The sequence below is a fragment of the Lithobates pipiens genome, unplaced genomic scaffold (assembly GCF_037356315.1).
Source record: "Lithobates pipiens isolate NorthernLeopardFrog02 unplaced genomic scaffold, aLitPip1_a1.2 Scaffold_3, whole genome shotgun sequence".
In the NCBI taxonomy this organism is placed as follows: Eukaryota; Metazoa; Chordata; class Amphibia; order Anura; family Ranidae; genus Lithobates; species Lithobates pipiens.
In genome coordinates, this window is record NW_027507790.1 from 267,400,693 (window position 1) to 267,425,325 (window position 24,633).

Below are 24,633 nucleotides of genomic sequence, written 5' to 3' on the forward strand. Positions count from 1 at the left end.
CGCTGCGCAAATACGCTGTGGCAAAGTATTGCAACGACCGCCATTTTCTCTACGGTGTTAGAAAAAAAAAGTATGTTTGGGGTTTTAAGTAATTTTGTAGCAAAAAAGTTTTTCTTGGAAAAACATCTCAAAAAGAGGCTCTGTCCTTAAGTGGTTAAACAATGGAGACCTACATTCGGCCTCCCCGCCCTTCTGTATCAGTGACCAGTTTCACTCCCACCGATTTTAGGCAGCTCTAGAAGTGTATCACTGGAGTCCGCAGAGCTGTAGGGCATAGCTGTGTGTGGAGCCTTCTGTTCTGCTAGATACTTCTATCAGCTATTTGATTATCTGCCTAATAATGGCCTCATAAATGCTGTCAGCCCTGCAAGCTCTGGCCTTTGTTTGCAAGCATTCCTGTCAGCAGATGGTGCCTCTTAAGTCCTTGGATCCACAGCACAGTTATCTCATTTTAAGGGGGGGAGTGCTCACACGATTGTTTTTATCCTCAATTGCTATACCGTAGAAGATTTTAAATGTGCATTCAATTTAAGCCCTGATTCACACTGATGTGGGAAATGCAGCAAGTCCTCTTTCCTGCATTGCAATCGCACAGCGTCCATGAAATCTGCTGCGGATGTCAATATTAGATCACCCCCCCCCCCCCCCAACTGCTTGCAAAGCAGTGCGATTGCTAGAATCGCATTGCATGGATGTGAGCACACATGAGATGTGATTTGGGGTGGAGAAAAGGGTCCTTCACCATTTTGGCATGGATGCGATGCATTTTGAGCCATACAAAATGCGTGGCTCAAATCGCACCACACAAACATCGCATGTGATGTGCACAGGAATGCGGTGCGATTCCTGTATAGATCACATGCGGCGTCCAGCAATGCACCAGTGTCAACCCTGGCTAAAGCAGAACTAGAGGAGCCCCAAATGGATTTTTTTTTTTTTTTAAGGTTTTTTAGACATAGAAAAAGATGCATACAAACATTCAACATAATAAACGGCACTACAATTCCCAGCACCAGTGTAAAAAGCAACTCCCATACCAAATAACAGACATCAGAAATCCTTCCATATTAAACACTATTTAAGGGGGGGGACAATATAACATGTACAATCATTATATACAGTATATCCCCAAATGGCAATAGTAATAGGTTATAGGTTCCCAACTAGGCTTGCACAAGCCCCACTACCCGCCATATAGTTCATCTATTCACCAGGAGGCAATTAATCTGATGCAGTTAAATTATCTATCCAGACACACCACACCTTATTTTTTTCACTTATCTGGTACCCCTCTACTGAGATAACCAAATGGAAATTTTGGTACCGAAAATTCAGGATGCACTGGCTGAAACAATTTATTTATTTTGCTATATTTCTTACACAATTTTTGTATTTTTCTTAATTTAAAATCCTGAATTTATAAAGGAGTATAAAGGCAGAAGGTTTTTTTATCTTGATGCATTCTATGCATTAAGATAAAAAAAATGTGTAGCATCCTCCCCAGCACCCTCTTAATACTTGGCTGAGCCCCATCTCACTCCAGCCATGTCCATGGCTTTCTAAGCCACCCGGTAAACTCCACCTGATTGGCTGAGACAAAGCAGCTGCACCATTGGCTCCTGCGTCTGTCAGCCAGGCAATCAAGGGAGGGGGGAGAGAGGGAGCCCGGGCTCCGTGTCTGAATGGACACACGGAGCTGTGACTTGGCTCTAGTTGGGGGGGGGGGGGGCCGGAAGCTGCTGGCTCTGGGGGGGCACTTGAGAAGAGTCTGTGCACGAGTCTGTGCACGAGTCTGTGCACGAGTCTGTGCACGAGTCTGTGCACGAGTCTGTGCACGAGTCTGTGCACGAGTCTGTGCACGAGTCTGTGCACGAGTCTGTGCACGAGTCTGTGCACGAGTCTGTGCACGAGTCCCTTGCGCTTCCATTGTGGTGGTAAAAATCTTGCTTGCTGCATTTTCGGCCGGTTAAAAAAAAATGCACCTCCCTGTTGAAATGCACTGAAAATGCAGCAAGAATGCATCAATAACACACCCATTTTGAGTCACGGGTCTTATGAAAAACACCAGAAGCCAACATTGCTGTTCTTCCCGTACAACGGCTGTTCTGTTCATAGAATACAAGATATCCTGTGAATGAACAAGGGGGAGAGCAATCCCTTCACTATATGAGCCGGAGCTCTCCACTGACGTGTCTGTAGTATCCGGCATCAGAGGCCAGGAATTGTACAGTAACGGCAGCAATCCAGACCTAGGATAATCGTCATTGGAGGTAACTTGCTTCACTTGTTGCTTGTTAAACCTTGGCAAATGCGTGTTCTGTTTGGTTGTATCTGTAAGACTTTTGCTTGCATTTGGGGTTTACCCTTTAAATTTATATGTGGCTCCAGCTCTTCTTTGTGCCATTGACTCTGGCCTTGTACACTCGTTCTCGGTTAGCCGTGTGCTGACAAGGCTGCAGGAATAAATAGCCTGGCCGGTTGCCCAGCACTGGGGAGTCTACAGCCTGTTGCTGCATCCACTCCATGTTCTGCCTGCTCAGGTCTCCATTAACGCATTCACTGCCTGGCCTATTTTATTCATTTTTCTTTTTTTTTTTTATTTCTTTCTTCTTCTTTCTTCTTTGGACACTAGGGTCTAACCTTCATGCTAGAACCCCACTCTTGCTATGCATTGGCAGTTTCACATCTGGTATATGAAACCCTAGGGATTTCTGCAGTTAGTGCATGTCTTCCTAATTCACATACCATCTTGTACAAGTGTGTTTTTATTCACTTCTTTTTTTTTTTTGAACAAAAAAAAAGTACTTTGAATTTAAAATGTGCACTGAAAACCACCTGGGCTCAGAGGAAGTGGGTTGAATGAAAGCGGCCATCATTGAACTCTGCAGTCTGTCGACATCTGTTGGTGGCAAAGTAGGGCTGTTGGTGACGGCTCCCGTTTGAAGCCTTGTATTGTAGCAAAAGCAGCTTTTTATTTTTATTTTTTTTGCTGTTCCTGGGCATTTTAGTTTATATTTTCAACCATTTACCGACCGACCCATAGTAAAAAAAAAAAAAAAAAAAAATTTGATATTTAATACTGGTGTTATGGCTGCAGCTACTTGCTGTAACCCTGTCATTTTTTTACACTGGCCCGTCCTGCATCTGATAAATGGGACACTCAGGTTGAACTGGATGGACTGGTGTCTTCAACCTTACTATGTAACTATGTAAACTAGAATGTCAATGTTAAATTCATTTAATTTACAAATAATATAATAATAATAATAATAATAATAAATCAAAGAAGTTTCAATTAGAAACGGTGCAATAATCTTAAACTGATTCCAATAAGTCAGTGAATAAATTACCATAAACATATAACAATACAGGACAACACTGAACACTGTCCGGACGCATTGCATTAGCCAACGTTCAGTCATGTGGCCGTTATCTGGGGAGGGAGATGAGTGAGGCCAAGATGGATCCCACTCACCTCTATGCCCTTGGAGGACAGGAGCAACATCTGACATCTCTCCTGGTTCTCGGGCCAAAACTAATTTTTTATTTATATTTTAGTTTTTTTAAAGTTAAGATCTGAGTTTTTTTCCCAGATCACTCAATACACAGAGGACCTGTCATGCTTACCGTGTTTCCCTGAAAATAAGACCTAGCGTTATTTTCCAGGAGGGCTGCAATGTAAGGCCTACCTAGAAAATAAGCCCTAGTTTTAAAATGTTTAACATCCTATAATCCACTCTACTACAGTAGTGTACAATATGTGTGTTCTCTAATATAAATGCAGGGAAGAGAGCTCTGGTGGGTGGCAGACCGGCGCTATAAAGAAGGTATTTGGCACAATTTTATTACAGAAACGCACACGTTATACATTATATACTACTGTAATAGAGTGGATTATAGGATTTTACAAGCATTTTAACTCTGTTCACACTGAGGATTCCTGTCAGGCAGGAAGAGTGAGGAGGAGAGAAGACAGCACATTACACGGTAAGACCTACCCTGAAAATAAGCCCTACTGTGTCTCTCGTTGCCAAAATTAATATAAGACCCGGTTTTATTTTTCGGGAAAACGCGGTATTTCTGTTACAAGGGATGTTTACAGTCCTTGTAATAGGAATTAAAGTGGTAAATAGAAAAAAATATTTTTTTAAAGCACTTTGTCCCTCGGAGCTCACACGCAGAAGCGATCCCAAGTCGCGCCCACATATGTAAACAGTGTTTATACCGCGCATGTGAGCTATCGTCGCGTTCCTTGGTGTGAGCAATGTTTCTAGCACTAGACCTCCTCTAACTCTAAACTGGCATCCTGTAAAAACACATTTTTGTGAAGATTTTTGAGTACTGTAGTTTGTCGCCGTTCCACGAGCATGCGCAATTTTTAAGCATGAAATGTTGGGTATCCATTTACCTGGCGCAATCTCCTCCTTTCATGCTACAGAAAAAATTGAGGTAACTTTTGTGTTTTTACATTTTAAACTTTTCCCCCCCCAAAAAATTTTGGAAGACCGCTGCACAAATACTGTGACATAAAATATTGCAACAATTGTCATTCTCTATAAAAAATGATATATGTTTGGGGGGTTTTAATCTTTCTTTTTTTTTTTTCCAACAAATACTGATTTTAAACTTGTAAACAAAGTTATAGAAAAGGCCTGGTCAGCAAGTGTTTAAACCACTGCTTTGCGTATTTTTTTTCAGCCGCTCCCACGCCGTTTCTGGGGCTTTATCACCCGAGGATTGTCATTTTTACCCAAGGAAATGGGAACTTTTCCCATGCTGCGTAGAGCTGAAACGCAGCCAGAGAAGATGGGGTGGTGAAATACTACGGGACAAAAATACATTTCCTATTAAAGGGCAGGACATTGTGTAATATTTTTTTTAGATGTGTTCATTTGTTTACAAGTGTGTTGAAACTGGATGTCTATTTGGGACTGATTGAAATACAGTAACTGATTTGTAGCCATGTCAGCAAGGTTATTTTTGCGTGATTTATTTTTTATATTTATCAGCTAAGGCTTTTAACTTTTCAACTTCTACCTTTTTTTATTATTATTTTTTTTGTCTGCAAGTTTGGGCATACCAACAATTCAGTAAATTTTTTTACCTCATTGTTCTGCTTTCATGGTCGCTCACTTGGGGATAGCACAAGTAGAATAGCCTTTCTTTTATGAAAGTAGAAAGCCACTCGCTAACCCAGTGCGTTCATATGTAGATGAAAGTGGCCTCAGCCAGTGTCGTTCCAGCCACCTCTCCCTAACATGTTTCGCCCCCCGGCTCATCAGGTCAAAACATACCAGGGGGACATGGCTGGACTGACGCTGGCTAAGGCCAAGTTCATCGCCATATTAATGCACTGGGTTGGCGAGTGGCGCTCTTATTCTTACACCTCTAGTGCACTGACGCCAGGTCCTGTCGCTGCAACTGGCAGGGAGATCTGTCTCTGCTTAGAGCAGCACTGCAAGTTTAATTTGGATCAGCCTTTATTGTATCTGTGGAATGATGACAATTTTTTTTTTTTTGTCTTTCAGGCTCACATAAAGTTTCCAATAGATTACCCATACTCCCCTCCGACTTTCCGCTTCCTGACAAAGATGTGGCACCCGAATATTTATGAGGTAAGAAAATTGTTGCAGGGGGTTTTTAGTTTTGGGGTTGTTTAAGAGAAGTTCAGCTATCCACCAACAGACATCCCAAAAAAAATTATTCAGGATGAAGAAAACTTTCCTTCAGTTTAGTGTCACTTTAGTTCCCACAAGCTGGTTTAAAAAAAAAAAAATTATATATATTAAATTCTATATATCTATATATCTATATATCTCTCTATATATATATATATATATATATATATATATATATATATATATATATATATATATATATATATATATATAATATCTCCTTAAGCCCTGGTTGACGGTGCAATTGTGTCATGCGATTTGACAGTTCCAAATCGCATGACAAGTCTCACCCTATTGTCGGTAATGGAACAGTTCAAATTACTACAACTCGTGTCCCACACTAACTAGTTTTTTCTTATCTCATTGCAACTTGCATAGACTTCTGTTAAATGAAGTCGCAATGAAATCAGAGGTGCAAATCGCACAGATCTGCAGAAGTTGAGGCCTACAGCAACTCCGAAGTAGCTGCTGAAATTTATAGCATATAAATTTGTGCATGTGACAACAATATCACAAACTCTCCACAAATCGGGCTTGTGTGGGAGGGGTGCAAGAAAAAGCCACCCCTCAAGAAGGACCGCATGCAGTCACCACCTGAGCTTTGCCAAAATGCGCCTTGGAAGGTTCTGTGGCCACACGGAAAAGGGTGTTCTGGCCGGATGAGACTAGCATTGAATGATTTGGCCTCGATACCAAACAATGTGTCTGGAAATCCAATACAGCTCATCATCCAAATGGCACCATTCCTACAGTAAAGCATGGAGGTTGATAATATCCTGTTATGGGGGGGGTGGTAATATCCTGTTATGGGGGGATGGTATAATCCTGTTACGGGGCGTTTCTCTGCCGCAGGAACTGGAGCACTTGTCGGGGTAAAAGGAAAAATGTATGGGGCAAAATGCCATCAAATTCTTGAGGAAAATCTCCTTCCCAGAAAGTTGTCAATAGGAAGGTTTACATTCAAACGTGACAATGGCCCAAAACACACAGCAAAAAGGTTTTTAACCTTAATGCATAGAATGCATTAAGGTGAAAAACCCAGAGGGTTTACAACCCCTTTAAAGCAAAAAAATGGTCCACCAAAATGCTGACACAAGGGGTGATCCTTTTTCCAAGGGAGGATATGGGAAGTTGTGTAGTAATGGCGCACTTCCTGTCCTTGAGTGACAACGCTGCTCCTTTGTAGATGCAGTTCAGTGAATGTTGTCACTCTAGATCAGAAAGTGTTACTGGCAGGATCACCAGGTGAGACATGTATAAAGTCTAAGGTGGGAAAAAGGAAAATGAATGAGGCCACCACATCGAATGACAGATGAGCTGCATATTTTGTAAAATTTTTTATCCTTTTTAGATGACACTTTAAACTGTGTTGCTCTAGATTTGTAGAGCCCTGCTATATGGTGTTCTTTCCTTGTATAGTAATTTTAGATTTCTCACACAACAATGCCAGCCTTGTGTGCAATATTAAAATGTACCTGTGACTGAAGTGGTTAAAGGTGATTCTGGTTGTCATCTTTGTCTAGAACGTCACGTTCTTGTTGGAATGTCATGTATGACAGCAGAACTGTCATGCCGATAGGCAGCACTACCTTATTTTTATTTTTATTTTTTTTTAATGTGTAATTAAATCTCCCACTACACAACTTAAAGGGGAACTATAAGGAGGGGTCCGAAGCAGGAGGTGATTATTGTTTAATGATCAAATATAGTTTCAGCTGAAAAACTCTTCTCTAAAATGTTTGTTTTTTGTTTTGTTTTTTCCCTTCCAGAATGGTGATGTATGTATCTCAATCCTCCACCCTCCTGTAGATGATCCACAGAGCGGTGAGCTGCCTTCCGAAAGGTGGAACCCCACCCAGAATGTCAGGTGAGGTCTGGAATAGTTAGAACTCTACACTGGATTTATTTCTTGGGTGGTGGTGAAGGGTTTGATCTCATGAGTTTTCCTCTGTTTTCTGGAGGCCAGAAACAACACAGGGTTAACAAGGTACAGTTCAGATTGAGCTAACGCTTTTTTGGGTACCCAGGGAGGCAAATGTGGTAGGGCACAGTCCTCATTTAAAAAGGGGAATTCCTTGAACAGCAAATGGAATTGAGGGTCCCTTGCATACACAATGGCGTTTGCAGAACCCTTCTATTGGTTTTAGGTTGTATTAGCACAGGTTGGTTGCCAAAATGTAGAGCTGAGTTGCACTTGAAGTCAAAGAATGTTGTACAGGCAAAGTAACTGTACTGTAGACGCCCTTAAAAGTTGAACTATGGACCACTAAATTACATATTCTTAAAGCAGTTGTATGTACAAAATGTTTTTTTTTTTTTTTGTAAGACACAGACATAATGAGCTAGTATGCAACACATACTAGCTCATTATGAAGTACCTTAAAACTAAGCCCCTGCAGTGCCGCCCAATCACCACTGAGGGGGCAGACTCGTTCCCCCGGCGTTACTTCTGAGTTCACAATCTCCAGAGCTGTGACTGGCCGTAGCCGTGATGACGTCACTCCCGTGCCTGCATGTGCACGATGCAAAGGACCTTCAGAGCGCATGTGACGCTGACGTCAGTGGCTGCATGCAGTATCTTCTGTATGTATATATAATATGTGTATGTATATGTATGTATGTGTATATATAATCTCTCTCCTACAGGAATCACTTGCTTTAATGGGGTTGTAAACCCTTGGTTTTTTCACCTTGATGCATTCTATGGAAGATTTCTCCTCTACTGCTTTTCTGGGGACATATATATTTTTTCAGTGATAATGGTAAACGGGACATATAGAGGGTGAATCTTCTTAATGGAGGTACAGACGGCAGTAAAAACTTCGATTCTAATGCTCTATCCAATACTAAAGGCGTTTTGCCTTTAGTTATATTTTAACAGTGTTTTCTGATTGGACTAGGTAGGTATTCCCTGAGTGATGCCCGTGCAAAGAACCCAGACCCAAAGCTAGCAGCAGTGCCTCTTACAGTGATTCCCAGCTTCCACAGGGATCCCACAGTAATTCTAATCCCCCCCCCCATTAAGTCTAGATGACAGTAAACTGGCCCTTAAGCCCCATTCACGCCTGAGCATTTTGTAGCTTGAAGCCTCAAGCTACGAAACAAGGGGGGGAATCAATTCTCTATGGAGATGGTTCACATCTCCACTCCAAAATGCCTGAAGCTAGAAGCTCAAACAAGTTCTGGAACTTTTTTTTTTTTTTTGGCAGATTTGGGCGTTTTCTTTTTTTTTTTTCTGATTTTTACATTGGTGACCTTTTCGACCTGTGCGACTTTCTGCCTGAAAATGCTACACTCAGGTCTGAATGGGGCTTTAGTGTAGACAGTTTGGAGACATCTGGCCTAAGAGGTCAGCCCAGGGTGAAATTCCTATTTTGCAAAAGGGTACTAGTGGGTTATGGGGCGATTTTTAAATTTCTGGGCCCTCCAGTCTGTCCCAAATGTCTAGCAACAAGGAGAGGGAGGGGCATAAAATCATTGGCCTTTCCTTCATCGGCAGCCGCATAATGAGATTGGTGCTCGCTTGAGAATCATTTGAGTAGCATTTGATTTATCCATGATCCAATCTAAATCTAACGGAATATTACTATCGCCACCCAGGGCTACCTGTCCCTGTACTTATACCTAAAACATGCTAAAGAACTCTTCCTGTTCAGAATTCGGGCCATAATGAGAAATGAAGCCAATTGGTCATGAAGGCGTCCCACCATCATGATATATCGGCCATTTTTGTCCTTTACTGTAGTGATGGATGAGAAAAGGGTCTGTTTAGAGAAACAAACTGCCACCCTTTATTTTATTTTTTCGGACCAAGGACAAATAATAATGTGGGTATTTGCCGCTCGGATATCTAGGAGCCGATGAGTCTTAGAAAAGTGTGTTTCCTACAATAAGGGGACATCGGCTTGCTGCAAGTTAACTGCCCTTTGTAGGTTGTAGTATTACCAGTACCCTTCACCGGAAACATCTCAACTCCATTAGTGGGGGTGTCCTCATACTTTTTCTCATACGCTGTGGGTAGGTGTAATGGTCAGGTGTCCCCATACTTTTCGCTATATAGTTTACATAAACATACATTATGCACAAAAATCAAGCTTTTGAAACCTTTACCATGTATTGATAAAGTTTTACATGAAGCAGATTATTTTCACGCTCATTGACCTGTAAATAAAAAGGTTCCCTGTATAATTGTGGATATCTGTGCATGGTTTGTTTGTGACCTCCATAAGCCCCCGGACTCAACTGATGTGTTTTTTTTTTTCTCTCTCTTTTCAGGACTATTTTACTGAGTGTGATCTCTCTGCTAAACGAACCAAACACCTTTTCCCCAGCCAACGTAGATGCTTCTGTAATGTTCAGGAAATGGAGGGATAGTAAAGGAAAGGACAAGGAGTATGCAGAGATTATTAGGTGAGTAGTTTTTATGGAGATGGTTCACTTTCCAAAATATTAGATATTACTTATACCCCATACGATGTATACACTCGCGTAGGCTGCTTGACAGAATTTAGCAGTTGCCTTTACCAGTTGGAGCAGAAACCAGTCACCAGCGGTGTACTGTACTGAAAGGCACTCTGTACCAAGTCCTAGTCTAATTAATCTGTAAATGAAGGTTCAGAGGTTAAGGTCTCTTTGTTGATGAGGTGTGAAAAGGGGTTTAGATTCCTGGAGGTGGTTTTGTAAAATGGAACATAACTCAAAAAGGTGCAAACTGCAGTTTAGCGTTTCTAAAATGAAAAATAATGTATTTGGGAAATCGGTTTTATAAAGTTCAATAATGGGGGTACAGTGTTGGCCAGAGCTACAGAGGAACAATATTAGGGGGTTACTATTTCTCTTGTGTTCATTGACTGACTGAGACATCTTTTAAATCTTGAAGATTAAGGTTTATAACCCCACCTGCAGGAGTAAGACACTATGCAGAAGAACACAGCACCACCTATGGGCAGTCTTTGCTGACAAAAAAACCCCTCTCTGCTATAGGGAAGCCAGTTATTTCTGCCATGCTGGGACCTCTGGTTCCATAGCTTATTTTTTTTCTGCAGAAACAGGCTGGATAATCTAGATCCAATGGGCGCCCCAGCCAAGCCAAGAAACTCGCACAGATATTTAGCTAAGCGCTGGGTTGGTAGCAACAAGCCCTGTCCTGGACCTGAGCAACCAGCAAGTTAAGCATCTCATGGGGACACATGACTGGGCACCAGAGTCTGTGTTGCTCTGATTGGCATGGTCTGACGGGTGGAGAGGAGGATGTGTGAAGGGAGACTTACCCTCATGCTTTGCTGGATCAGTAAGTAGATGCCCCGGACATGGTGTGTTGCGCAGCTCCTCTTCCCTCCCCGACCTCTGGTATTTTCTCTCCCCCCCCCCCCCCTCCCCCCACCCTGCCTCTACCTCCCAGTCCCTGGCGCCCCCCCCCCTCCCCCCACCCTGCCTCTACCTCCCAGTCCCTGGCGCTTGGGCTAACTTTTCCTGCCATCCTCTGGTGGGAGCCTTCTTGGTTGTCCCTGTGAGTTCTGCATGATCGTCTCCAGGGGTCCAGGAGGCAATATTGCAACTGCTTTTACTGTGTCTTGGTAGCCATTTTGCCATTGATCTGATGGCCATTTTGTGGTGGACCTTGCTATTGACTTACATGAAAGCTGGCTGGGGAAGTGCATGGCAGCCATTTTCTTGAAGCTGCACAGCAGTGACTAGGCTAAATACAGAAATAGTCCCTGGTACAGGAGAGTGCACTTTCTAAGGCCCATGATGGTACCCACAGTGCTCCCCTGGTGGTCGGGTGGGGGTGAGTCCCTCTTCTGTAGTCAGCCTTGGGCGTGCATTTTGTTCCTCCATGTTTAATGTAGACTTGGATGCTGCTCTGCTCCTTTCCAAGCTCTAAATCTGTGGTGGTGCTTCTGTGGGTGCTTTGGCCAAAATGCTGGTCTGCGGATCTGCCCATCGAGGGAGACTCTTTTGGTGCTACCTTGGAAGACCTAATAAAGAGTACCTTTTCACCCACAGGCCAAGGATTGAACTGTCAGAAGTCTGGGCCTTCCTATACTGCTCACATAAGGCTTTCATTCCCCTTGACTCCTCTAACAAGGGCTCCATGCCCTTCAAGGCCCCTGCAGCTGGACGAATAAGTCCACCAAGCCTGTGGACAAGTCGGGGGGGGTTGTATGATTTGCCCCCACCCATTTCCAGGGTGAGGGGAGGGTCATCTTTGGGCCCTTAGTTCTCCCATCATTCCAGGCATATGGGTCTGTGAACTGGTTATGACCAGGAACAGGATAGAAATTTTTATACACCTGAGAAACTTTTTCCCCTCCATTATTTGCCTACAGCTATCGTGCCTTTTGGTGTCCACCAGTTGTTCCATAAGTGAGTTCTGCAGTGGGAAATCCTGTTGACATGGAACAATTCTTCTGTTTCCATGGACAACCAGATTTGACTAAGCTATTAGACAAGGACCTCTCTCCACTGGTGGCTCCAGTTTCCTCCCCTACAGACCCAGAAGTCTTTTTTTCCTTTCTCCCAACGTTCTGTGTCTCTGAACCAATAAATGAATCTTTTTTGGGGGCCTTCAGTCACAGTGCCACTGCAGTGGCCTATGTCAACCACCAAGGTGGAACGTGCAGTGCGGCAGCGGGGCTGGAGGCATCGCATATTTTGCGGTTGTGGAACGGCACATTCTGGTTCTGTCCTTAACCTTGCGTTCCTCCAAAGCTGGTGTTGGATTTTCACCTGAATGAGGACATTGTCCTGCCTTTCTTGTGTCCACGGACACCCTAAGGAGTGTTGCATTCCTTAGATGTGGTCCGGGTGGGTTTGTGTGTGCCTGTCTGCTACAGCCTCCTTCCAGAGATCGGTTTCTTTGTGTTCACGGACGGTCCAAGAAAGGTCTGGTGACCTACGCTGCTGCTTTATTCTGTTGGCTTCAGCAGTCGATTTTTACGAATGTAAGCCATTAACAGTTGGGCTCCACCAGGGAAATTGGTGCCTCCTGGGTATTTAGACCTTGGGTGTCTGTCTTAACCAGAAAGCTAACTTGCAAGCCTATCTGTGCACACTGATTAAAATAAATTTTGATTTGGCATCTTCAAATGCTTGTTTGAGCCACAAGGTTTTGCAGGCCGCTGTTTAAGATTGCTTGTTTAGTTTGCCCACTCCTTAGACACTGCTTTGGGACATGCATACGGTCAAGAATCCGAAGAGCTGTCAGTGAACGGAAGGGAAAACTGTATTTTTGTTCACCATAAAATCCCATTCTTGGAGTTCATTAACTGGCAAAGCACCTGCCCCTCTATTTTGAAATTTATACTTCTGATGCTGCTTTGTGACTTAACTGTCTTGCCTATAGCAGAGAGGGGGTATAGACCAGCTAGGACTGCCCATAGGTGGTGCCTTTCTTTTTCTGCCCATTGTCCTACTCCTGTAGGTAGAGCTAGGGTTTATATCTTCAATAATCAGAGCCGTAAGTCAGAACTCGGAGAAAGCGATTTTATGGTGAGTAACAAAAATCCAGTTTTTAGATTGTAAAATGAGCTTGGCAGTGTGGAAAGAAAATGGAATTTGGGGGTATATCACTAGAGGATCATCCAGGCAGGGAGGTTCTGCTTCCCCTATATAGAGCTTTGGTTATCACTGGAGGGGTCACCAGAAGGAGGAAGTAAGTCCCTGAATGCCCCTATATAGCTCTTTAGATGTTACTGGAGGGGTCACCAGCGGGAGGGAGGTCCTGATGCCCCTATATAGATCTTTAGATACCACTGGAGGGATCATCAGTAGGGTGATGGTTGTCTGAAGTAAGCGTATATTGACTGGTTTGTGCAAAAGTTATAGCATCTACAAAATAGGGGATAGATTTATGGCATTATTTTTTTACTAGTAATGGCGGCTTTTTTATTTATATATTTTTGTTTTTGACTGCGACCATTATGGTGAAACTTTTGACACATTTTTGGGACAGCGATGAGTGCTATAATATGCACGGATTACTGTGTGACACTGTCAGGGAAGGGGTTAACACTACGGGGCGATCAAAGAGTTAACTGTGTTCCCTGTGTTGGTGTTCTAACTGTAGGGGGCGAGGATTGACTATAGGAGATGACAGATTGTGGTTCCTAATGATTAGGGACTCGCTATCTGCCTCTCCTCTCAGAACAGGGGTTTGAGAGAGATTTTTTTTTTCTATCCCTGTTCTGCCTCTCGTGCACGCGCCTGCTATCACACTTTAAAAAGCCGGCGGTACAGCTGCAGTGGTTTGTGGGGTCGTGCCGACCTTCTGCAGTGTGACGGTGGCTGGTCGGCAAGTGGTTAATCATTTTAGATGTTCATGACTAAACTTCAGATGTGCCTTCTTAAAGGGGGACCTAGCGGGTGCTGCAGGATTTCAGTCCATGGCGGTGTATTGTGTTACCAATGGTTGGTTTGGTGACTGTGGTCCCAACTGCCTTGAGATCATTCACAAGCTCCTCCTGTGTAGTTCTGAGCTGATATCTCACTTTTTTTACATGAGCAACCTTACCCCATGAGGTGCAATTTTATATGGAGTGCCAAACCGAGGGCGATGGTTATTTTGTATTTCTTCCATTTGCGAATCGCTCCAACAGTTCTCTTCCTCACCAAGTTTCTTGCCGATGGTCTTGTAGCCCTTTCCAGCCTTGTGTAGATGAACAATCTTTTCCCTGACGTCCCTTAACAGCTCTTTGGTCTTGCCCATGATGGTGAGGTTTGAACTAGTTTGTGGACAGGTTTTTTTTACATATGAGTTAAGAGCACCTTATGTTGACAGGACTAATCCGTGTACCATATGAGCACATAGTATAGCCAGTCTGTGGGAGCAGGAATTTTTGTTAGTTGGGTATGAAATACTTTTACTCACTGAACTGCAACTCCATTTATAACATTTGTATCCCGTGTTTTGTTCTGGATTTTGGTTGATATTTTGCCTCTTAAAACGAACATGATAAAAAAAAAAAAAAAATGTATAGACCCTTAATTTCTTTGTAAGTGGGCAAACTTACAAAATCTGCAGGGATCAAATAATTTCCCCCACTCTACATGAACCTTAACTTTGTTGTCCCATTGCTCGTGCTGATCATCTTTGCTGTCTTGAAGGGCTATGCTTTACCAAAACCTTCAGCATCCAACATGTCCAGGAGTTTTGGATGCCTGGTCCCGCTCTTCTGCAGTGGTGGAAGCTGGCTTTTAATGGTCATAAAAGAATGATCATTCATCAAATCTTCTTACATTTGTGCTTTAACATCCCCGTTCTTTTCTTAACAGGAAACAAGTGTCGGCGACTAAAGCCGAAGCGGAAAAGGATGGCGTGAAAGTCCCAACCACCCTGGCAGAATACTGCATTAAAACCAAAGTGCCTTCTAGTGATAACAGCTCAGACTTGCTCTACGACGACTTGTACGATGACGATATAGACGACGAAGATGAGGAGGAAGAGGACGCTGACTGTTATGACGACGACGATTCTGGGAACGAGGAGTCGTGACGCCCTCATGCATCCTTTTTTCTCCCTTCTCACGGCCTGAAACAACCCTTTTAGACCTTCCTGCTCTCTGTCCCTCGGCCTCTCCTGCTGCCCTCCTCCCCTGCTGATTCAGGCCACTAATGGAGTAGTGTTGGCCTTGCAGATCTCCTGCTGTCCTGAGCTCTAGGATATAAAGAGGACCAGTCTTCTGGCATATTTGTGGACTTGGCTCCATTTTTTTTTTTTCTTTTTTTTTCCCCTGGACCTATCACGGAGACACAAGGGATAGGAAAAAGGCACGTCACGGAGTGTACGCCGCACGAACCTGCTAGTGTTGGTGCAAAACTTTTTTTCCTTTTTTTTTTTTTTTTTGTTTTACTTTTTATTTCATAGAAATGACTCTCCTGTTTATATACCTTTAAGATATATTTCAAAAAGTGAAAAAAAAAAATTGCAAAAACTTTGAAAGTCACAGCTTTTGGTTTTACATTCATTTAAATTGCAGCGGTGGTCTTGAGTGAGACCTTGCCTACTTTCCCCCCACTTTTTTTTTTTTTTTTTTTTCATGCAAATCTTGTATCTCAAGGGCAGCTGGCTTTTTGTGAATACTGAGTGCTACTAAAAAACTCGTAAATAGTGGAAAACGACAGGTTCAAGCCCAGGGTTAGTGTGACTTCTCCCCCCCCCCCCTTTCCAATGACGTGTTTCATGTTATGTTTACCTCAATCACACCCCACCTACCCCCTATTCCCAGTCCCATGCTCCCCCTCTCCACAAACAAGGTATCAACCTGTGAAGAGGCTGCATTCACAACACCAAGTCTCCTGTCCGTCGCGACCAGCTGCTAAAGGGTTGGAGTATGCTCACTACTACTTCTAGTACTACTGCTGCTGTTTGTGCTGATGGCTTTTTTTTTTTTTTTTTTTTTTGTGATGTCAAGGGTTTGGAAAAAAAAAAATTCTATATAGAGCTATAAGAAGCAGAGTATACAACGGGAGGGTGCATTTTGGTATGCGGCACAGTTTTTAAAAACAGAAATTTGTTGCTATATTCTTTAGACTACCGAAAGTTGTCTGTGTGCAAGAGGTCACGGCTTTGCAAAGGTTTTCTTTTTTTTTTTTCTCCTTCCTTCTCTTAGCTTTTGTAATTTTTGTTTGACTTTTTTGTTTTTTGACTTTTTTTTTTTTTTCTTTAGGCTTTTTTTTTTTTTTATGTCTGTGCAGCACCCTTGTCATCTTAAAAGTTGCAGGGCTCTTGTGGTATGTATGTTTGTGGGTGTCTGTCACTGTTAAGCAGAAGAGGACAAATAAAGCGAGATGTGAAAATCCACTGGTCATCCTTATCTAAGCGGTTATTTAAAACTGGTGAAAGGGTCAAATGGAACACAATACGTACGCACTTCGTGAGCATTTGGTTGAATCTGCATTTATTTTATTTTTATTTTTTTTAAGAAAATGTGACTGGCTGAATTAATATTGTACTGACTTGTATAATTTTTTTTTAAAGGTATTTGGATGTCCGTCAATGGGTGCAGTCAGGTTCATTACATAAGCAGGCTCTTCCCGCCAAGTAGTGCAACATAGTGATTGTACGTTACAGCTCATTAGATGGAATACAGTGGAGCAAAAAAGAATTTAGTCAGCCACCAATTGTGCAAGTTCTCCCACTTAAAAAGATGAGAGGCCTGTAATTGTCATCATAGGTATACCTCAACTGTCTGGCTTTGTTTCCACATTTTTTTTTGCTCTCAATCACATTTTGATTTATTTGCAAACTATGGTGGAAAATAAATATTTTGTCAATATCAAAAGTTCATCTCAATACTTTATATATCCTTTGGCAACAACAGAGGTCAAACTTTTTCTTTAAGTCTTCACAAGGTTGTCACACACAGTTGCTGGTATGTTGGCCTCCATGCAGATCTCTACAGCAGTGATGTTTTGGGGCTCTTGCTGGGCAACACAGACTTTCGACTGCCTCCAAAGGTTTTCTATGGGGTTGAGATCTGGAGACTGGTTAGGCCACTCCAGGACCTTGAAATGCTTCTTACAAAGCCACTCCATTGCCAGAGTGGTGTGTTTGGGATCATTGTCATGCTGAAAGACCCAGCCCCGTTTCATCTTAAATGCCCTTGCTCATAGGAGGAGGTTTGCACTCAATCTCACAATACATGGCCCCATTCATTCTTTCATGTACACGGATCACTTGTCCTGTTCCCTTTGCACAGAAACAGCCCTAAAGCATGATATTGCCACCCCCATGCGTCACAGTAGGTATGGCGTTTGGTTGCAACTCCGCATTCTTTAGACTTTCGTTTCATCTGACCATATGACATTCTCCCAGTCCTCTTCTGGATCATCCAAATGCTCTCTAGCAAACCTCAGATGGGCCCGGACATGTACTGGCTTAAGCAGGGGGACACGTCTGGCACTGCAGGATCGGAGTCCCTGATGGTAGCCTTTGTTACGTTGGTCCCAGCTCTCTGCAGGTCTTTCACTAGGTCCCCCCGTGTGGTTCTGGGATTTTTGCTCATTGTTCTTGTGATCATTTTGACCCCACGGTGTGAGATCTTGTGTGGAGCCCCAGATCGAGGGAGATCATCAGTGGTCTTGTATGTCTTCCATTTTCTAATTATTGCTCCCACAGTTGATTTCTTCACACAAAGCTGCCTGCCTATTGCAGATTCAGTCTTCCCAGCCTGGTGCAGGTCTACAATTTTGTTTCTGGTGTCCTTCGACAGCTCTTTGGTATTCAGCATAGTAGAGTTTGGCTGTTTGAGGTTGTGGACAGGTGTCTTTTATACTGATTACCTGTATTAACGGCACCTGTTTGAACTTGTTATGAGTGGAGGACAGAGGAGCCTCTTACCCACTTTCAGACCGGACCATTTTGCTGGTCAATGACCAGAGGTCTTTTTACAATTTGGCACTGTGCTGCTTTAACTGGTAATTGCGCGGTCATGCAATGTTGTACCCAAACAAAATTTGCGTCCTTTTTTTCCCACAAATAGAGCTTTCTTTTAAAGGTATTTGACTGACTCTGCGATTTTTTTTTTTTTTTTTTTTTTTTTGCGATATAAACGTAAAAAGACCGCAAATTTAAAAAAAAATATTTTCTACTTTTTGTTATTAGAAAAATCCAATAAACTCAATTTTAGTCATACATTTAGGCCAAAATGTATTCAACCACATGTCTTTGGTAAAAAAAAAAGTCAATAACTGTATATTTATTGGTTTGCGCAAAAGTTGTCATCTACAAACTAAGGTACGTTTTCTGGAATTTACGCAGCTTTTAGTTTACGACTGCCTATCTAATTTCTTGAGGTGCTAAAATGGCAGGGCAGTACAAAACCCCCCCAAATGACCCCATTTTGGAAAGTAGACCCCCTAAGGAAATTGATAAGTGGCATGTTGAGCCCATTGAATATTTTATTTTTTTGCCTCAAGCGATTGAATGACAAAAAAAAAATTTTTTTTTTTTTTTTTACACAAAGTTGTCACTAAATGATATATTGCTCACACATGCTATGGGCATATGTGAAATGACACCCCAAAATAAATTCTGCTGCTTCTCCTGAGTACGGGGATACCACATATGTGGGACTTTTTGGGAGCCTAGCCGCGTACGGGGCCCCCGAAAACCAAGCACCGCCTTCAGGCTTTCTAAGGGCGTTACAGTTTTGAAGGCCATAAATGCCAAGATGGCACAAACCCCCCCCCAAATGACCCCATTTTGGAAAGTAGACACCCCTAAATTTAGGGGTACACTAGTGAGACTAGGTAATAAATGGTGGGTGCCCTGAAACTATAAAAAAAATAACTAACCAACCAGCGTCACCTGTAACAGTTATATGGTGATCATTGATGAAAGGGTTAACTAGGGGGCAATCAGGGGGCTTTATGCGGTAGTATATGGGGGTCCCTGGCGCTATAAAAAGCTGCGGCGAACCTAAATACCTACCTGCCTAACTAGCGTCACCTGTGACACTAATACAGCGATCAGAAAAACGATCGCTTATTAGGCTGGGTTCACACTGGAGCGATGCGGGAACGCCACGAATCCGCGGCGGGTTCCCGCATCGCATGCCTCCCGGCGGCAGTTCACACTGCCCTATGCGAACTGCTGGGAGTGTCAGTGAAATGTTAATGACACCCCCAGATCAGTTCGCATATCGCAGTGCGATCTGCAAACTCGGATCGCATGGTGTGAACACCCATGCGATCCGATTCTGCTGCGGACCAAAAAAGGGTCCCATGCGAGTTTGCGGCGGGTGCGACGCAAATTCAGCCATACTATCTGTATGGCTGAACTCTAATCGCACAGAGATCGGATGTGATTTGCACTGCAGTGCGGTGCGAATCACATCCGTTCTCATAAACCGCTGCAATGTGAACCCAGCCTTAGTGACACTGGCGACGGGGGGTGATCACGGGGTTAAACCTTTATTGGGGGGGTTAGGGGGGTACATTAGAACTAAAGGGGCTAACCCTAACTGCCCTAACAGTTATTACAGTCACAAATGACACCAATGCAAAAAAATAAATAAATGCAATTGGTGTCACTGTGACTGGGGGGGCAGGGGTAATTGGGGGTGTGAGTGTGCCTGGCATGTTCTACTGTGTAGTGTCGTGTTGGTGCAACTCACCGATCCTCTCTCCTCGGTGCCGGAACGAAAAATACCGACACGGAGGAGAGATTACATCACTTCCTCTGCCTGTGTTTACACTACAGGAGAGGAAGTGATGTCACGGAGCATTTCCATTCGTCGGGAGCGATCGCGAGGGGGTAGCCATGAATGAATGGCCGCCCTCTCATCCCTGATCGCTCCCAAACGTATAACGACCGCCGCAGGCACCGGGGGGTCCCGATCGGGCCCCCCACCCGCGGGAAGGCAGGGACGTACAGGTACGCCCATATGCCTGCCCGTGCCATGCTGTCGACGTACATCGTCGTGCGGCGGTCGGCAAGTGGTTAAAGAAGATACAGGTCTGAGAGCCAGAAATCTTGCTTGTTTGTAGGTGACCAAATACTTATTTTCCACCATAATTTGCAAATTCTTTCAAAAATCAGACAATGTGATTGTCTGGATTTGTTTCTACATTTTGTCTCTCATAGTTGAGGTATACCTATGATGACAATTTCAGGCCTCTTATCTTTTTAAGTGGGAGAACTTGCACAATTGGTGGCTGACTAAATACTTTTTTGCCCCACTGTAGTCAGATTCTGGCCATGGTGGAGCCACATCTGCTTAAGACCTTGATTCAGGGTTGTTGAACTCCATTTCATCACAGGCCGCATCAGCATTATGGTTGCCCTCTAAGGGCCAGATGTATCTGTTTAAGACTAGTTGTCCAGAGCACCCCCACCATCAGAAGTCAAGAGACCATTTCTTACATTAGTGCAACATGTTTACCTTGTGCTGCTGCTGGGGAGCAGAAAGTGTAGGGTCTGGAGGAGGAGCTGGTGAAGGAGCTGCATGGAAGAGTGCAAGATCTAGCAGAGGAGTTCTGCCATCCTCTCTGCTGCTGAGACAAGGAGGGGGCGGAGACTAGGTGGGGGGTGCTGCAGCAAGGGTGTGAAGGGTCACATGAAATAGCCTGGTGGGCTGCTTTCGGCCTGCGGGCCTTGTGTTTGACACATGTGCCTTGGTCGATGCTGACTTTCATTAACTTCACTTAAGCCTAGTACACCTGATCAGAAAATCGTGCACAACGCTGAAAACCCTATTTTTGGCAGCTGAAATTTCGGTGCATTACTAAATACAATACACCCCTTCTGAATTTTTATCCTGTCATATGAGAATTTTTGGAAATTTCGTAACCCCCCTCATTTTCAATTACGGAGACTAGCATGCAAAAAAAAAAAACACTGGACGGTCATTCGTCCGATAATCTGTGTACCAGGCTTAGGCTGGGTTCACACTGAAGCGATGCGGGAACGCCGCAAATCCGCGGCGGGTTCCCGCATCGCATGCCTCCCGCCGGCAGTTCACACTGCCCTATGCGGACTGCTGGGAGTGTCGGTGAAACCTTAATTACACCCCCAGATCAGTTCGCATATCACAGTGCGATCTGCAAACTCGGACAGGAATCGGATCGCATGGTGTGAACACCCATGCGATCCGATTCTGCTGCGGACCAAAAAAAGGGTCCTGTGCGCGTTTGTGGCGGGTGCGATGCGAATTCAGCCATACTATCTGTATGCCTGAACTCGCATCGCACAGAGATCGGATGTGATTTGCACTGCAGTGCGGTGCGAATCACATCCGGTTCTCCTAGCCGTGCCAGTGTGAACCCAGCCTTAAAGAGGAAGTAAACCCTGATGGGTTTACTTCCTCTTTGATTCCCTGCAAAGGTAAAGCATAATGGACTACTATGCATCGCATAGTAGTCCATTATGTGTCACTTACCTGACACAGGAGCCAGCGCAGTCACCGCTATCCCCTTGTGTACAGAGCCTCCATCTTCTTTGTCAATCTCGCTGCTCCGGCGCTGTCATTCGTTGGAGCTGCGATGATGTCACTCCCATGCATGCGCACGGGAGCCGCCACTCGCAGCATAACGCTATTAACTGCGGCGCACTCAGTGCGCCTGCGCAGCTGTCTAGGGCGGATGCGCCGTAGACGGCAGTGCCTGTCTTTCAGCTAATATCTCCTAAAATGTGTAGGTTTAGGAGATATTTCTTGGACCTACAGGTAAGCCTTAATCTAAGCTTACCTGTAGGTCAAAGTGGTTTGTAAGGGTTTACAACCACTTTAACAGAGAAACTAAATTCCGGAAGTTGCGCTCAAAACAAAGGCGGGGAGACAACGCTAACTAGTCATTGCCTGTGAGCTGATCTTTTTCATTATGGACTTACCATGCCTTGTTCAATAGTACACTGTCTATATAGGAGGCCATCTTGGTAGAGCAGCAAGAATTTTTTTTTTCTTGTGTGCCTCCTGACCAATTTATTAGATTTTAAATTTCTATAGTGACTTCCCCCCTGTGGGCTCAAAGTGCTTCTCCTGCTATTGGGGTAGATGGTGAGGCAGCCATTTTTGGTGCACTCAGACTGTCATGCTAGGACAATTTTAGACGGGAGTTGGTTAACCTACCAGCATATCTTTGGAGTGGGGGAGGGAAACTTAAGTACATGGAAAAATTTCATCCAAGCACAGTGAGAACATGCAAACCTGTAGATACTGTCCTTACCAGGACTTGAGTTGAAGACTTCAGTGCTGCAAGGCCAAGTGCTAACCATTAGGATAACCATCCAGTGCTGCAAGGCAGAGTGCTAACTGGTGGGAAGCACCAGGAGAGGTGGAGGAAGCACAGATTTAGAATGAAGCAGGGAGATTTTTGCACTGCAGGTGCTTTTGGTACAGCTTTCTCTCCAGCAATGAGAACAGTAAGCAGCACAAGTGATTAGTTAGTCTCTCTCCAAATCTAAGACTAGCAGAGGCAACAGTACCTTAGATCTCACTCTACAGATATACAGCTATGATTCTGTAGATACAGGAGTGCCTAGAGACACAGACAGCAGGAAGTGCACTGCTATTTTTAAGGAGGCATAACAGACCAAAGGTACAAAATCTCAATGTTTCCCTGTAACATCACATATTTTATTTCAGTTCAATTTTAAATCCTGCCCCTTTACCAGCAAGCCCTAATCGTTGTCCAGTGTTTCATTAAAAGTGCCAAAAGGGGTTCTACCATGACATGAGTTTGTCAGTAAATGCGACCATGATCATGATGTGAGGAACGCCATATATTTTGTGACCCTCTTGTAAAATGTTGGAAACATTCCTCAGATTTTGGTCCATTTTGACATAGCATCACGCAGTTGCTGCAGATTTGTCAGCTGCACATCCATGGTGCAAATGTCTTGTTCCACCACATCCCAAAGGTGAAAATCTATTGGATGAGATCTGGTGCCTGTGGGGGCCATTGAAGTACAGTGACCTCATTGTCATGTACTTAGAAACCAGTGGTGAGATGATGTGAACTTTGTGACATGGGGCATTATCCTGCTGGAAGGAGCCATCAGAAGATGGGTACACTGTAGTCATTAAGGGATGGACATGGTCAGCAACAACACTCAAGTAGGCCGTGGTGTTTAATTGATGCTCAATTGGTACTAAGGGGCCCAAAGTGTGCCAAGAAAATATCCCCCCCCCCCCCACACCATTACACCACCACCAGCCTGAACCGGTGATACAAGGCAGGATGGATCCATGCTTTCATGTTTACACCAAATTCGGACCCTACCATCCTGAATGTTGCAATCGAGACTCATCAGACCAGGCAATGTCACTGTTTTTTTTCAATCTTCTATTGTCCAGTTTTGGTGAACCTGTGAATTGTATCCTCAGTTTCCTGTTCTTGGCTGACAGGAGAGGCATCCAGTGTGGTTTTCTGCTGCTGTAGTCCATCTACTTCAAGGTTTGATGTGTTGTGTGTTCAGAGATGGTATTGTGCATACCTTGGTTGTAAAGAGTGTTACTGTTGCCCTTTTTATCTTAAACCAGTCTGCCCATTGACCTCTGTATTGTGTGGAGGTATTTTCCTCCACACAACTGCTGCCCACTGGATATTCCCCCCCCCCCCACCCCCATTCTCTGCACCAGAGAGATGGTGGTGTGTGAAAATCCCAGTAGATCAGCAGTTTTTGAAATGCTCAGATCAGCCCGTCTGGCACCAACAACCATGCCACGTTAAGAGTCACTTAAATTCCCTTTCTTCACCATTCTGATGCTCAGTTTGACTCTCAGCAAGTTGTCTTCACCACATTTAGATCCCTAAATGCATTAAGTTGATTGGCTGATTAGCAATTTGTGTTACCAAGCAATTGTGCAAGTGTACTTAATAAAGTGGCTGGTGAGTGCACGCCGCCCAGTGTAAGACACTGTTCCTGCCTGTGCTGCTTCATGTGGTTTTTAGGCGCATTTTTGCGGCATATATTTGATGCAGCTTCATGCATGGGTTTTGAGACAAAAGCCTACCAAAAATGCACCCAAAACACATATATGTACATTCTTCATGTGCTCCCATTGAAGTCTCTGGGGCCAAAATCACACCTTCCTCCACCTTTTCCAAAAATGTACTGTGGGAAAATGCAGAGTTGTGACTAGGCCACCCTAGAAAATCTTAATGTCTGCAGTGCGTTGTTGCGCTTCAGCAAATATGTTACAAATTGCAGAAGTGTAAGGTGGTCACAGGGAAAACTGTTTTTGTGGCAGGATCAAAATATTAAAGTATCATCAGACCCACATCATAAAAAAACAAACACTATCCATAAAAAGTGTATTACATGCTGTTCGTACTCTGCCATTATGAGATTTGTTATCTGTGTTCTGCAAAAAACCTGGTTGAGCCTGGTGTTCTCTATCTCCACCTTCTGTCCATGTCCCCAATGCAGCTAGGGTTTTTACAGGTGCGGGTGTTAACTCTGCACATTCTCAGTTTTCAGTGAGTTTCTATGCTGAGTATTTTCTCATCACAT

At 43.8% G+C, this 24,633-nt stretch overlaps 1 protein-coding gene across 1 annotated transcript in view; it reads left to right on the forward strand.

Annotated features, from left to right (window-relative positions):
- UBE2R2 (ubiquitin conjugating enzyme E2 R2) overlaps nt 1-16,479 on the forward strand; it is a 46,816-nt gene extending 30,337 nt beyond the window's left edge. Inside the window, exons 2-5 of the mRNA XM_077463121.1 lie at nt 5,529-5,615; nt 7,448-7,545; nt 9,954-10,088; nt 14,952-16,479. Coding sequence (XP_077319247.1) covers nt 5,529-5,615; nt 7,448-7,545; nt 9,954-10,088; nt 14,952-15,171 — 540 coding nt within the window. The 3' untranslated portion in view covers nt 15,172-16,479. The remainder of the gene's footprint in view (nt 1-5,528; nt 5,616-7,447; nt 7,546-9,953; nt 10,089-14,951) is intronic.
- The last annotated feature ends 8,154 nt before the right edge of the window (nt 16,480-24,633 follow it).